The sequence below is a fragment of the Lygodium microphyllum genome, chromosome 25 (assembly GCF_053477565.2).
Source record: "Lygodium microphyllum isolate KBCC chromosome 25, Lygodium_microphyllum_v1.1.10, whole genome shotgun sequence".
In the NCBI taxonomy this organism is placed as follows: Eukaryota; Viridiplantae; Streptophyta; class Polypodiopsida; order Schizaeales; family Lygodiaceae; genus Lygodium; species Lygodium microphyllum.
In genome coordinates, this window is record NC_141159.1 from 44,331,430 (window position 1) to 44,348,117 (window position 16,688).

The 16,688-nt window shown below is 38.1% G+C and overlaps 1 protein-coding gene across 1 annotated transcript; it reads right to left on the reverse strand.

Moving 5' to 3' along the window:
• Window positions 1–14,809: 14,809 nt before the first annotated feature.
• LOC148014153 (putative glutathione S-transferase parC) lies at window positions 14,810–16,140 on the reverse strand. Its single transcript, XM_087667111.1, has 2 exons — window positions 15,656–16,140; window positions 14,810–15,413 (listed from the first exon to the last, which is right to left on the reverse strand). The coding sequence occupies exons 1-2, from the start codon at window positions 15,995–15,997 to the stop codon at window positions 15,024–15,026; spliced, it is 732 nt and encodes a 243-aa protein (XP_087523237.1). The 5' UTR covers window positions 15,998–16,140; the 3' UTR covers window positions 14,810–15,023.
• Between the last annotated feature and the right edge of the window lie 548 nt (window positions 16,141–16,688).

Genomic DNA, 16,688 nt, shown 5'->3' on the forward strand with positions numbered 1-16,688 from the left:
GAACCATGTTCCTAGTGAAGTACCCAAATGTAGATAGTATTCCAGAGTTTGCAGATGCAGGCTGGGATACAAAGGTACAATATAGAATCACTTGCAAGGTGTAATTAGATTCTATTGTCTGCAAGTACATGATTGCCTCTCAAAACTTCATCATGACATTTTTGTATAGAAGATGATACCATGTTTGTGGGAAACTAGTGCCACTAAACCACTATATGAGGGAGTTTTATGGAAATTCATTACAAGATATTGATGTTTGGTAGGATGGTGAACTTTTGATTATTATGAAGGTATGGTCAATGTGCACATTATGCTAATCAAGGAAAGAATTACACAATGAAGACATCCAACTTCCTACTTCTTTTAGCTTCTATGTTGATGATAAAAAGGTGCATTGCTATTGCATTGTTTATCTTACTTTACATTCACATGACCAAAGTAATCGCAACACTTTATCTCTAACTACTATCTCAATGTTTTCCAGGTCCCAATAGGAAAAGAAAAGAGCTTTGCATGTAAAGAGAGAGCAAATAATGTTTTGCATCTACGTTGCCATTAGTAGCCCAATAGAACTATCTTTGAGGATGCAAAATTATAGGATAATAGGTGCCTACTTGCAAGATTCAAGGAGATCCACCAAAAATCAAGGCTTGGACTGTGAAAGAAAGATACATGTCATCATCGCCTAGGAAGTCTATCTACACTCAAAAATCATAAAATGAAGCTACCCTTACTCTTAAAAGGTGATACATCTACTACAATGACAATGATAGAGATAGACAAAGACAGAGAGTGAGAACACAGAAATAGAATAGACGTTATATAGACATAAAGTAGAATATGCTGAAGTTTAAGCATGAAAATCCACATTTGGATAGTACCTTCTCTAGCTCTCAACACTTATTTTCTATCTAGAATCATTCCATACCTCTGTCCAAGACTATCTTTACTAGTGGTTTTGTCTATCCTAGGGTACCAAAATTGGTAGTTTTTGGTGCTTCCTTATTACCATTACTATCTATCTTACTATACATTATTGGTAGTCTCGCAATATCTTTTTATGGCATTTGGGTACTTTCTCTATGTAATAAATAGGTTCATGAATGTAGGTTCCTTGTGCCTCATTTGAGTAATCTCTCATATCAATGTGTATTGGTCTACTTTGGGCCATGAGCAAATCATAGTAGAGATAACTGTCATTGAGAATGGCACCAAATTCAAACATCCTACACTTGGAGGGTCTTGACCAAGCGATACGAGGGTCATCGTCCCAGGGAGGTTCCTTTCTTGCTCAATGGTGACCTATATGGTATTTAGTACACATGAGGGTCAACATGAAGTGAGCATGAAGTGAAGGGGGGCCCTTCAACCTAGGGAGGGGCCTCCTTTGCTTGATGATGACCCTTGTGGGGTTCAACACATGATAAACACTTCAATCAGCTGCCCAACTATAATCAAAAGAAACTAGCCTTTTCACATTGATAGACTCATGCATTTTGCTCAAAAGAAAGGTCAACATTTCAGGGGGCTTTTGTACTCAAGAAAGGCCATGTCATCAAATAAATGTTAACAAATACAACATCATGTACGAGAACCTTTTCTTTTTTTCTTGTTGCATTTCTATTTCCATTTACAAGTGGTAAACAAGCACTAAAAAATTGCGATGATGTAGAGGCCTTAAAGTCCAAGTTCAAGGGTCTCCTTGAGGGTAGGGTCCCAATAGAACAACATGAAAGCCATTGTAGACATCTAAATTTCATCATGCCGCTTTGCCTCCTTCCCAAGCTAAGTGTGATGTGAAATAATACCCTTTTTTCATCCATGTTAGTGTTGGGTTGAATCTCAATTGATCAAGGCTCTATTCAAGACATCAAATTATTGTTTTATATGCTAGCATACAAATTTTTTTCTTGAGATAAGGCACATAAACCCAAATTCCTACAACAAAACCCTAATCATCCTAAAATCAATGTGCATTTTCATAGTTTCATACATCATTCTTCACCCATGACATCAACTAGCATTTTTAAATACTCCTACACATAATTTCTCACCATGAGATCAAATATTCCTACACATAATATTGTGCATCATGATTTATCATAAGATTTTCAATGAGTCATATATTCAGTGCTTATTCATCCTATGGACATACTCTTTCAAAACATACAAAAGAAGTCCCTTTTTTCCCCTTACATATCTAGCATACTAAGAAATGAGAAGCATCTCAGTTCCATTGAGTCATCCTATTACAAGTTACAATTTTACTTCTACATGATGATATAATTTTGTTACTTGAACATGGATTTTATTGGGAGGCTACCAACTTATCCATGGTGAGCTTATGTTCGATAGAAATTCAAGGTTGAACCTAGCATCTTATGTGAAAACTTGGATGGATCCATGCATTAGAGAATTTTAGTGGTCAAAAGGAGGGCAAATAAGAGGAGAGAGAAGGATTAGCGCATCCAATAGGATGGAGGCTGATGTTATGTTGGATTTTCTAAAAAAATACTCAAAAAATAGGGAAAATACCCAAAAACCTTTTTTTAAAAACGAGAATACCCTCTAAATGTCACTATCTAACTACAGACAAGAAGAAGATTTGGAAAGATTCTGGAGGGAGGTTTGGGGAGGTTTTGGGAAGGAGATTTTTCAAAAACTCCCCGCCTTCTCCTAGCTACCGAGACCTTCTCCTCCTTCTAGAGCTCTCTGCACTCTTTCTTTGTTTTCAATCTCTAATGGCTTCCCACCCTCATCATCTAAGTTCTCGATGTTCTGCAGTGGTTGCAAACAATGCTACTCCCTTGCCTCACAGACCTTCATCTTCTGTCTTCTCTATCTTGTTTCCCATTACCCTTGATGGGAATACATGGAAAGAAGTTCTCATCACTAATGGATCTAGGATGCTCATGCAGCCACAACGAGGAAAGCGCAAGCATTAGGGAAGTGTCTATAAATGGGCATGGAAGGGACATGTGGTGGACTTTAAAATTCCACAAGGCAAAACAACTATGAAGGAGGTGCTTGTGCAACACGTCTACATGCACCATCAGATTGTAATGGCACCTAGATATGAGACAAGGCTTCCACCTCATAGGCCAAATTATAGGTCTGGCTTACCCTCTTGGTTTTTATGTATCATTATTGTCATTACTTCAAACATTTATTGTATTTTGTGTGAGAATATCGTGTGTCACTGCTTCGGACATTTATCCTTCATCCTATGAGTGGCAACCCATTGAGTGCATTGTAGGAGTCATCCATGTGCTTCATGGACATGTTGGATAGTTACAATATGAGGGAAGGACTAGGGGGAGCCTTGCAGACGAAGGCCTCTTATTTTATGATCATTTTTACTAACTTCAAGACCGGTCTCACATGAAAGGTTACCTCCAAGCACTCCCTTTAGATGTAGACAAGAATAGATTGGCATGGCCAGTGCTTGATTGCTTTGGAGTAGAGTCCACACAAAGCAAGATATACAGAGATGTGCAATGAACATTACAGGATACCATTCCAATGAAATTAGTGAAGATCATGCTATCTATGCCTATCAGCACTTTTGTGGAACTGTTCCAAGAGTTTGATGTTAACGTTACCAAGACAATGGTAGTTTTCACACGACTGGACAACGAATTACTAACAAAGATACTGTAGAGCCAATGGTTCATGAAACAAATGGGACATGTACACTATCACATTGTCCTTGATACAATTGTGGCAAAGTATGTACTATTGTTTTTGTTTGGGAGAACTATATCAATGGAGTGCTTGTGCCAATGGACTAGGAGACTGCAAGCTTGCAAGCCAACCAGGCTATAGACATTGAGGTGATAGATGAGGCTTCATCTCTATTAACCATTATAATCATAAGAGAGGAATGTGCTTTGGTCGAGCTTCGCAGATAGCGACCCTGTGGTGCCGAGATTTGATGTGGAGGCCCCAAGGAAGGGTAAAGAGATGGAGGACAAGCCTTAAGGCCTTTCTTTATCATGCCTGCCAAGCTTCAAGATGGGCTCGAAAAATGAAGAGTTTATTATTTTAGTGGACATTATGTAGCAACTAAATATGTGTAAGGACTATTGTCTTGCGGCATTAGCTGAATTCAGCGATGTTGATATTGTTTTTGTTGCAGATGAAGAAGATAAATATTTATTGGCCGACTCAGAAGTCAAGGAGGGGGATTACAAGACAGGAAAAAAACTGCTCACACAGTTTTTGGAGGAGGCTAAGTTGCAAGAGAGTCAGTTTTCCCCTGAGATAGAGACTCCTCAAGCTACGGAGCGTTTAGGAGTGTTGGATATGGGCAGGATCCAAGAGAGAGAAGCAATGCCAGAAATCGGGGGGACAATCCTGCTATGGTCAAGAAGAATGCTAGAAAATGATGAGAACCGTTTGATAGTGCATGCTCCTTTTGTGCTTAGTGTTAAGTGGTTGCTATTGCTATGGCATTTTTCAATTTTGATATGCTTGATTTCTAGATTCTCGTTTGCGAAGATGAGTTCATTAAAAGAGCACGAGGAAGTAGGTTGGTAGGCAGTGCATCCTTATCTTCCTCCAATTTAAAAGAGACCAAAAAGGATTCCAGGTTAGCCCACTATGTGGGGCATTTCAATCATAAAAAGGTAACAAGTCATATGTACACATGTACATATACACAACTAAGAGACAACTATCTATATGCATATTATTTGGTAATGTTTCCTTACAATATTTTTTTTTTCTTGTTTCTTGACAAATAATAATATTTCACAAGGATTTCTCTCAAGACAATGTGATGCTACCTCTTTTTGCATTGAAGGTAGTTTCAAGGTATTTGGATGGCCATCCTGTGTGGCAACCAATGCTAAGAAGGTGATATTGGTAGCAAAGCAATGCCAGGCACTTCGAATGCCATATTATTTGTCATATGTGGGTCAAGCTATTGCAGCAGGGATGACACAAGTTGAGGACCTGCATCCATATGGGAAGAGAAAATTCATGAGGGAAAAGAAAAAAAGGCTATGCAGGGGTGCACTGCTGCAACCTAATGAAGGCCCCTCCACAGTAATGGTAATGCTGGAGGTGGAAGATGAGAATGATCGAGAGCGCTCCCCAAAGAGGGTGAAGTCGTCATCAAGTCCACTTTGATTGACACCATAGCTATAATCTGTATTGGTTTCCAGGATGTGCTAATGAATATGTATGGTCGAATGATATAATGTAGAAACACATTATTCTTTGATTGTTACTTTCATTTGGATAGTGTATTGTGTTGTATCTTCTTTGATATCTTGTGAATTTAAGAAAATGTCTAAATTACATCATCTTTGTATTCTTCAGAGGCAAGCGTTGTTAAACACACCAAAAAAATAGCATTACCAAGACTAAAAGAAAAATTATAGAAATAATTAATTCTTAATAAAAGGGTTCTGTGTTATAAAAGGCCCATCCCTTAAGAAGGGTTGTGTGTTACAAGATACAGCTTGTTGTGTCAATTACATAATGTCGATTACACTGTCTCTGCACTCGAAAATACACCAAAACAATAATCCAACTAATTGTAGAGAGTAAATTGATAGGAATAATCGATAAATTATCAAAGGCTTTGTGTATTACAAAAGATCCCTTCTATAACAAAAGGTGTGTTACAAAAGATCCCTTAACAGAAGGGTTGTGTGTTACAAGGTACATCTTGCAAGAGAAGCTTAGGCTACAAGGTTGCATGTTACAAGAGCAGCTCAGGTTGGTGGTACTAAGATTTGGCTTGAACTCTGCCTTGAAGGTCCTTGCACATAATCCGTGATTCCCTTCTTTTCAGTACACGCTTTCTATTGTGTACGAAGTAGAAGTCTTTTGGTAGCATATTGGGTGCCTCATCATTTTTACAAAATGAAGATATTGAACTACCATACTCATTTGTGTTCCAACTTAATAATAAACGAGTAAGTTTTTATTTCATATTATATCCACTTGGATGTATATCTGTTTTCATTTCCTGATTGATAAACATTTGTAACATATTTTTTTATATAGATATCAACGAGGAGAGAGAAGAATATACAATGCAAGGATATTGAAGAAAAGATCTCTTTACAATCAATCAAAAATACATGTACAAATTTTTGTCAGCCATCTCCATGACTTATACATAGGGGCTTACAATCTAAGGCAAAGCTACTTTTTTTTAGAACTTTTCTTAGGAGAAGGGACATCCTTTCTAGGTGTCCTTTTGCCTATCTTTTATGCTTTGGTTGTTGAAGGCATATCTTCACCTGTTGTAGTTACATGCACCTCCTCTCCTTCAATGTCCAAGCCCCCACTATTGTCCATTCTTGTCGGTTGTATACAATTTGCCATTATGGCTTTGCTCTTATATACCAAATGTGCTCACTTGTATAGCAATCCCTTGTAAACTGTCATGCATTTGTAAGAAAATATTTTTAGTTCATTGTTATTTTTTACAATGGACTATTTTTCAATAAAAATCTATCTTAAAGTTTAGTATGTTTCACATTACCTTTATAAGTTTATCATCATTGAGATAAATAAATTGAACCAATTTTCTGGCATTTACAATTACTCTCCAGCCATAAGAGTAACTATCATCCTGATGAGGACACTGTAATCAACAATATAAAGTAAAGCTATGAAACTTGTTTATGGTAGTTTTTAGAATAAATTTTCTTAGTATGTTCCAACCATATTAATCAAGAACTTACCACAACTTGTCTATATTGCATTGTTGCAAGTAAGTCAAAAGGCATGTGAGACCTTTTCTCTAGCACTTCAATCAATCTTTTGCAAACTCTATACCAAAAAGGCAATAAAAATTAGAGTTATTATAAAAGAAATATCAAAATATTTAGATTATGTGCAATAAAAAGATCGAAATATCAAGGAGACCCTAGATTATATAACTTACAACTTGGCATTTCCATGGCTTCCTTTTATAGAATTGATGAGGAAACATTGCCTCTCCACACAATCTATTCTAATTCCGCTCCAATAAGAATTGAAAACAAAAATATTTCAATAATCTAGCAAAATAAGATCTCATAAAATCTTTAAAAATATCAAATTACTTACTTTTCATTGTATGGAATTAGAAGAAGCTCCAAAGATTCAAAGTCAAATTGAATTGAACCAATGGTCAAAAGCACTTGCATCAAGCTCACTCCTCATATAGTATTAGATGGATGGATCAAGAACCTCAATCTTTTGTTATATATCGAAGGGTAGCTCATGCATTATACACCTAGCAAAGGAATGGAGATAGTAAGCATCAACATGAAAGTCTATTGCTAGAAAAATATGGTGAGTAAAAACAAATTTTGGTAAACTATACCTCATCCTAGCAAGAAGAATTGAGTCATTTACTTCTCTCACTTTATTCTAGAGAATTTGAACACAATCAGAGTCCAAAAATACCACATCAAATCTCTTGTTAAGATCACCAGGTAAAAAGTAAGAAACATTGAATCCCTTAGGGTCAGCCCTTTCAAGAAGGGTAGATAACTCCTCTTCAAAAGATGAAAGTTGTTCTGCTTCCTTTGCTTTTTCCTTCTTTCTTTTATACTCTCTCCATTTGTCACCTTGCTCTACAGTGTCGATTTCATGCGTAACATCTTCAACATTCAGACCAATATCATTTTTCTTATTTCTATATGGAGGCACATTTAAAATATTGAAAGCCTTCACATCAGAAAGAGGGACTTGCTCAAGGACCTTTGAAAACTTGTATCTCAATCTCTTGAGAATTATCAAGTCTTTATCCATAAGCATAAACTTATGTGCATGAGCAGCACAGATATAAGAATCTTGAAAAAACTCAATCAAAAAATCCTCTGTAGCCTCCTGAATACACTTGAGACTTTATCTAGTCTAGTTAAAACTATGAAGACTATGCTTGTCACAGATTTCTCTAACAAGCCTTTGAAAAGATAGCTTCAGAATTGCATTATTCAAAGCCTTCATTGCACTTCTAAACTCCTTATTAGGCACCTCACATGCTATGAGAACCTTCTTCTTGGCTTTGATTTCCTTGAAAGTTTGGAAGGCTTGGAGAACTGATGGATCTTTGAAGCAAGACCTCTAAGATCAACTTTTTGCTTCCTTACAGCGGCCTTAGTTCTAGCCATCTAAAACATCCAAAAAAACAAATAATACAAAAAAATTAGGAAAGATCTCCTAATCTCTCATATCAATTTATCTATAATCACAAAGCAGCAAGTAAACACCAATAGCATATTCTAAATCCAATTTAAATAAAACAATGCAGAAGATGTATGAAACACGAGGAGACCTTTAAGGCCAGAGAACTTTGCACCATATCGTGTTTCATCCGTCACATTAAAAAAATGGCAGGGCTAAAGTTTTATGAAATGCGAGGAGGCCTAACTCGAAAAAAAGAACATATCACCCATCGTGTTTCATATGTCACATAAATAACATGGCAGGGCTCAAGTCATATGAAATGCAAGGATGCATAATTTGAAAAAAGGAACATAACACCCATCGTGTTTCATATGTCATATTAGAAACATGGCAGGGCTTAGTCGTATGAATTACAAGGAGGCCCCACTTGGACAAGAGAAGACCTCATCCATCCCTTTTCATCCACACATATTCTTGCTATAACATTCAAAGAACAATATGTTGTATTCTACAAACACATCTATTCTACGAGGTATCTTCACCTAGTACCTTCTTGCAACATTTTCCATGTCACTAAGTTAAATGTCATAGAGCATATTCAAAGTTCTATTATGTGCATGAAGTTTTGGGGATGATTTGGTAGGACTGTTCAAGTTTTATTACCTACATTCCCAAATGAATTTTAGGAGATGATTTGATAGGACTATTCAAGTGATTTAGAACTAACTCATATTTTAGCAAAAACTTACGTTCTTGAGTGTTGGGTGCATATGCTGTTGATGAAACCTTCTTTAGTAGCCTTGCACGGAAGAATAATTTTGTATTGTGATCAAATTAGCGTTGTGTTGGTGTGGTTGAGCATAGAGAGGGTATTGTCTTCGAAAAAACTCTTTTGCGGTTCAGAAGTTGGGTTTATAACAATGTTGGTTTACATGTGTGACTGTTGTGATGTGTAGTTAATTTCACACGTGCGACTGAAGACCATTTTGCCTGGAAAGTTGTGCTACGTGTCACTTACTTTTTCTTCATGATAGTGCTTTTATGGTTCCGATTTTTAAGTTTTTTTCATTTTCTTTTTCATTTTAAGCGCATGTCCTCCGAATTAGTGCAGCGTACTTTTTAATCAAGCGTGCAGTGACCATTGGTATATATATATATATGGACACTCAAGTTTGGGTTTTGGTTACTATTTCTTTCACATATCTTGTCTTGTTTTCGGCCATGGCCGTGAAACGCAGATATCTGAATCTATGTTGGAGGAATGAGTCTATGTTCTTGTTCCAAGCACATGGATCCTGTTTAAGGCCATAGAGAGCCTTCTTCAACCTGTAATTGACATGCAGAGGTTGAAGATTGTAATTATCTTACTTTGCAAGCTTTTTATCTTGTAAGCATCACAAGCCAACAAGAGCAAGGCCTGCAAATATCAAGTATCACACTTTTCTTAATATTTTATATGCAATCCTGAATTTCGAGGCATTGAAAATGTTTATTTGTTTAAGAGGAGAAAGATACAACACGGACTTAGAAATTCCGTAATGGTTTAACTTTATTTTTCTATCAATATTGGTCTAGCACACATATTAAATGATGGGGTTTTGATGTTCTTAAAGCATTGTTTTGTTCAAATTTTTCAGATGTATAAAACACGAATTCATCAAGTTTTTTTAAAGTAACTTGTGAAACACGATTTTGTGAAGTGTGAGGTGGTTTGTATCATTCTTTTTGTGTTTCATGAGTCTGTATCACTGTGCTTTCTCTGCTGAATAAATTTTTAATTCATTTCATTCATCTTCTAATTTCTAAATTTACTTAGCAATCTTTCTTTAGTCTACTGCATATGAGAAAATGTGGATTTTTATATTATGCCCCTTATTTTTATTTTTGTTTTTTGGATTTTTCTTTGTGAGTAATCAGGATGACTAAAAGAAAGTTGTCTTTAGAGGGAATGGAGGAGAAGGATCTAGAGGTCACCTGTGATGAAAAGCTGTTTGATTTTCTTCATGTAATTGGAAATTCATCTAGATTTATTTACATAAGAGATATGCTTAATGTTCCCTTTGATTTGCAAGAGCTTTTGAAGGATCTTGAAGATAAACTGAAGGATTTTAGGATGTTTTATGATAGACATGTGGAAGGCTTAGAGATTGAGAGATTTGTTTATTATAACGATATAATGGAAGCTTCTAATGCTACTAAAACAACTTTACAAACAATGGTTTAGCCTTATTGATGAAGAATTCAAGAAGTGGAAAGCAAATTTCCCTTTTCATTAGAATCAGCAACAATGTCTTCTTGTACAGAGGGATGTTGGATTTCTTGTATATCTTCAATATATGGATAGTTGTTCTTCAGATACAATACAAGAGAAGAAGATGGAGGATATTGCATGCAAAGACAAAGAAGTTGAAGAGAAGGGTGAAATGTTTTAGGAGGATATTGAGAACCAGTTAGTGTAGGGATTTGATGTTGCTTTGTTTAAAAGTGAGAACATTACAAAAGTGGAAGAAAAGGAGATAGAGTTGAGTGCAGATTTTGAAACAGGTCCTCTTGAATGTGTTCCAACATTTCCCAATTATCTCATCAACAAAAAGAGATATGCATTGCTAAATGATATTCAACACATTTTTTATCTTAGAGAAGATTACTGCTTGGCAATCCTTGCTGCATGGGGTCAAAATGATAAGAATTTCATAGGTTATGAAGAGGAATTGCTAGCAACTCTTGATGTTGAGGGAGAGAATTTTCAAGACAGTTTTTTTACAGCCTTGCATTCTTATATTAATCAGATCGTGGAATATGAAAAGAGGGGGATACCTACAGAGGAATAGTATTTACAAATTCAACGGAAACTTGGTATTAATAACATGGGGTATGAAGAGAAACTGAAGTCTCCATTAGAGGAGAAACCAAAAATTTCAATAAATCTGTATGATGATAGTTTTCTTGAAGAAGATGAAAACCCTAAGGTATGAAATATAATTCTAAGATATCAATTGTGACTTATATTAGAGTATGTTATGCATTATACACAAATATTTTTCGATATTTATCTGCTGACATCTTATACTATTGTGGTTTACTATGCAGATAGAAATTGAAGATGAAAATAACTTTCTTGGAAGAGCCAAGGGCTCAAGGCCATTGAAACTTGGCAAAAGTCAAGGCCTTGGTCATTATATTGGAAGCTTAAATAATCAAACAATTTCAATTTATCATAGCAGGTTGTCAAGCTCTCCAAGCTTACCATTAATGGCTTTGAAAGCTATTCCAAGGTGATTGGATCCCAGGCTTTCTATAGAGGTTAAGACAATATAATTTTGGTGGAGAAGGAAGAAGATGTAAGAGTTTTTGGCTTCATGCTTGGATATAGTGGATCTAGGGCAGGATACTTTGGAGTTCTTACCTCTTATTTGCTCTTCCATATAGGAGATGCCAAGAATTTGAAGCTTCTTCTAGGCTATAGGAAACAAGAGTTCCTGAAATGTAGAGGTCTCATTGAGTGGGATGAAACAAAAGATTTTCTTAGAGGACCTAGTGAATTCCTTGAAACTAAAGACTCTTCTGTAACATAGTTAGACTAAAAGATGTTAAGGGTTTCTTGAAACCCATATTTTTCCATCTCTTTGTTTAGTTTGTAACCATTCAGAATATCTTTGCTTTGCACACGAGTTTAAATATCCCTCTTTTCTTCTTTGGGTAACAGTGGATATAGTCCTTGCCAAAGATGATGTATTACATGATGCGATTGTGTCTTTGAGCTTGAATTTGTGCCAAATTTGTCTATAGAACCATTGACAGACCTCTAATAAACTATTTACTTTGTATCTTCCACCTCTATGTCTTGTATGTCTAAAGTATTTTGTTATTGCTTGATAATGTGATTTTTCCATACCTTGGGTTGACTAAATAGATAGAGATCCATATTTCTTAATAAAATATGGAGCATGGTTGTATAAAATATGCTACATAGTTAACAAATAAAGAAATTCAGTTAGGAAACCGTATATGAGTCAAACAATAAAGAGATGTCATACACATGTAAACTTCTTTACCATAGAGTGAGTGAAGTGTTGATTACCCCAAGCTTCTGTCATTTCCTTTTTAAAAAGGTTCGATTGATTTTTGAAGTCTTTGAGATCATCATCATTCCACTCTGTTTTATCACAATAAAAGAATACTTTGTTTAGTGTTTGGCTTTTCTATTCTGAGCTTGTCCATTATCAACGTGATCCTTAACTGCATTATGTAGACGCTTTCATTGATTGTATCTAATAGTTGAGCCACCATTCCTAGAGTTTATCTTACTAAGTCTCCCATGAAAGTCTAGGAACCTTCTAGCCTTCACACCACCAATAGATGGCTTTTGGGGGACACAATTGCCATCCTTAGACTTTTCAAGATCTGGTTCAACATTACCACCATGCAGATAAGACTTTTTCAATCTTTATTATAGCATCTATTCTAGCTGATAATGGCTTCAGCTTCCATGCAAATCCTATATAAAGAAAAAATGTATAAAAATAGTGTTTTAAAAATACTTTATTTTGAACCCATGTGATGCACACATATATTCATGAGTAACTTACCCGAGGGAAACAATTCTTTTGGCTAAACATGAAGGAGGAAGTCATACACTATGTCAAGACATGTCAACTAGTAAAAGCACCGCATTCCAAGACAACTGGCTCCCACTTACCAACTAGTGAAAGTGCCACGCTTTTAAGCCAATTGGCTTACTTCAACCAATGCCAGTGCCCAACCACCTATGGGATGTCATTAGCATGGATTTTATTGTGAAAATCCCAAAATCCCATGGCTATACCATCATCTTTGTAGTGGTGGACTATTTTTTCAAACAAGTCCCTGCCAAGCCACCATTGATTGCCAATGAGGTAGCCGCATCTTCTTCATGCATGTCTTCTAGTTACATGGACTACAGTTAGCCATTGCATTAGATTGAAATGGTTGCTTCATGAGTGACATGTGAAAGGAACTCTTTAAAACTCTAGAAACATAGCTTAGATTTTCATTATTCCTCCATCCCAAAACACATGGGAAAATAAAAAGAGTGAACCAAGGTATCGAAGACCATCTCAGAAGCTATGCCAAGGTGGACCAAAAAGATTGGGCCTTGTATCATGATGTGCTCGAGATCCACTATAACAACTCAATACATACATTACCAGGTTACGCACCCTTTGAGTTAGCCATAGGGAAAGAAGTCATAACACCCTTAGCCTTAGCCTCAAGAGCTACCAAAGCCAAAGATCAAGATGCAGAAGACTTCTTGAAGAAATGGAGAGAGAGAAATGCATCAGCCAAGTAGAGTTTGAAAATTGGCAAAATCACCATGACCAAATAGGCCAAGAAGAAATGCAAGGTAGTTCTCTTCACCAAAGGCAACATGGTTCTCGTCAGCTCTAGGTATATGCCACTACCAAAGAATATGAGCCCCGAATTCAATCATCGATACTATGGACCCTATCACATCACCCAAGTCCCTTGAATGAGGTTACCTACAAGCTAGATCTACCAAAAAGCATATGCGCCCACAATGCATTCCATGCATGCCATTCTACGCAGGTACTATCCCTGTACCCAATAGAGGCAACATATTCCACTGCTTCATTCCAATGGCCCCTTCAAAGTAGAAGTAATCCTTTGGTGCCAAGAGAACAAATGTTACCTCGAGTACCTCACTAAGTGGAAGAGGTACCCTCTCAAAGAAGCCATTGAATTTTGAAAGCATAGGCCCACGAACGTGGCAATGAGGCCTTCACAACGTGGGTCAAGGAGAATCACAATAATATTTTCAATATACCTTGAGTCATCTCTTAGCTTACCATATGACTTGCAAAGCCTCCACTCTTGAAATGTAGGGTAGACTAGCATGACAACAAAATTAAAACTAAATCTAGATATGGCCAGCTTGATAGAAAAAGTTGTGTTGAGACCCCCAAGTTATAGTGCAACAGTACACTAACAATCTTAATAGTAAAGGTTGCATTAACACCCTGCTAATGAGTCAAGTTCTAGATTAGCAAACACTGACCAGCTTGTTAAAAGGAGCTGTGTTAAGACCCCACAATGAGTCAACAAGTACTACCCTTAAATTGATGAGGACAGCAACCCATTGTATGGGGGTGAGTGTAAGGGCTTTATAGCTATACCATGGTGTTGCTGCCATAAATATCTATATAGAAAGTTGTAGAGATTGGGCCCTACTTGATTTCCACTCTACATGTGATTCCCTATACCCAATGGTGAGGGCGTCGCTGTCGAAAATATCTATATTAGGAGTAGTAGTGATTGAGCCGTACTTGATTTCTACTCTACATGTGATTCCCTATATCGAATGGTGAACCCTCACATTTGCACCATCACGAGAGTGTAATCCTAGGATGTGCCTATGTTGTATCATTTCTTTCATTGAATAATACAAGAGTATACCTTGCTCTCACTTATCGTGTTACCTTTTCGTGCCATGTTAAGTGAGTGATTGAGTACATGTGCATGTTACCCTTTCATGCCATATTAAGTGACTGATTGAGTACATGTGCATTACACCTCCCTTCCAAAAAAAAAAAACATTTGGTTAATAGATGTAATAGATATGACAAAAATCATATTGACGTTTCACTTTGCAAGCTATGCACCACTCCTCATCGATGGATCAATAATAACTATTTTAAAGAGAAGAACTAAAAAACATTGTGACATTGTTTAAAAAGGAGAAGTAGGGTCCCCATAGGCTGTCACCTTGGGGCACACGTGCCCAAAAAACTCTACAATTCCAAACATATTATGGATTAGATTATAGACTATAGTCTATAGCTAGAATGTGCTAAAGGGGGGGAAAAGAAAGGTCGTCTATGAAATGTTCACTGGGCGGGCGCGGGCGGGGGCGGGGGCGGCGATACGAAGCGGCTGCGGATGGAACGGCCGAATTCCAGGAGCTTGGGGGCCGGGGGGATGCAGGGGGCGAGGCTGGGGGAGGCGCGGAAGGCGGCGGCCCAGGCATGTATGCGCGGGAAGCGCTGGGCGTCCAGTGTGAAGCCCGCCATGTCCCCCAGTAAGGGCAGCCACGCCACCAGCGGCGCCAGCACCACGTCGACCAGCCCCACGTGGGCCCCGCCGGCCCCGAAGAAAGGCAGCGGCTCCCGGGCGTAGGCCGCTTCCAGCGTGGTCAGGTGGGCCCGGACCTCCTCCATGCTGGCCTCCTGCTCCTCCCCCTGGGTGCTTTTCCACATCTTGAAGAAGGCGGCGAAGACCTGCATGCAATTATATGTATTCAAGTCGGTATTGGAGGTGGAGGGTAATTCAGTGATACGGACCGACGTCTAATACAGCAAAACAATGAGAAACACACACACACACACACAAATATGATGGTGGAGCTGGAGGGTAATTCCGTGATATCTACCCACGTCTAATACAGCAAAACACACACACACACACACACACACACATACATATATGATGGTGATTGATTAGTACGACAAGCAGTTACGACCTTCTTCTCACAGAAGTCCGCCCAGAAGCGCGCCTGCGCTCTCTCGTAAGGGTCGCGCGGGAGAAGAGGGGCGGACGTGACGGAGGGGCTGGTAAAGGCCTCATCGATATATTCGGCTATGATGATGGACTCGCAGACGGCCCTGCCCTTGTGCAGGAGCACGGGCACCTTCCCGTATACAGGGTTGGACTGCAGCAGCAGAGCACTCTTGCCGCCGCCCAGCTCCTGCGGCACCTCCTCGTAGGTCACCCCCTTCGCCGCCAACGCCACCTTCACCCTCATCACAAAAGGGCTGGCCCAAAAGCTCAGCAGCTGCACCTCCGCGGCGGTCTCACTCCCCATTCTATTCTTCTGATGCCTCACTCTTACCACTGTATGCAATGCTAAGTAGCTGGCTCTTAAGGCGAGTAATGCAGCTGAGAGGCTGAGAGCTCAATGCGTCTTGCTCGTCCTCATGACATTGCCCTTATTAGATATCAGTTCCCTCCATCGGTATCACCCCTTCCATCTTAATTGGCCACCCGAAAGGCGGATTAATTTATTTCCGCTTTCGTCATCCGCTGCATCATCCAATAAACACTCACGTCGTGGGAACCTCCCTCCCATGGTAACTTCGGAAACCTCTCGGCGCTACACCGGGTTTCAAAACGGGAAAAAACGACTATGATTGTTTTATAAATTTATAAAATGACATTTCACTCAGCTGTCTTTCTAATAAAGAAAGGTGGTAATATTGTATTAAAAATAAAAAAGAAAAGAAAAGTGTTTACAAGTGTATCCATTGACTCGCTTTAAAGGCGAGCAAGCTAGATTTGCCTATTATCAAACTATTGCTGCAAAAAGTTATCATAGGGACATTGTCTTTGAGAGTATAACAATGTATCTTGGCAATGCACAAGCGGGGGTGTAAGTCATATAGGGCTATCAAAACTTATTGAGGGTGAGGTGAATTCAAGTATTTTGAAATGTTTGCTAAAAAGCAAAAGTTATAAATACTCATCCATGTCAATTTCCATACCATTAAGTAAAAAGG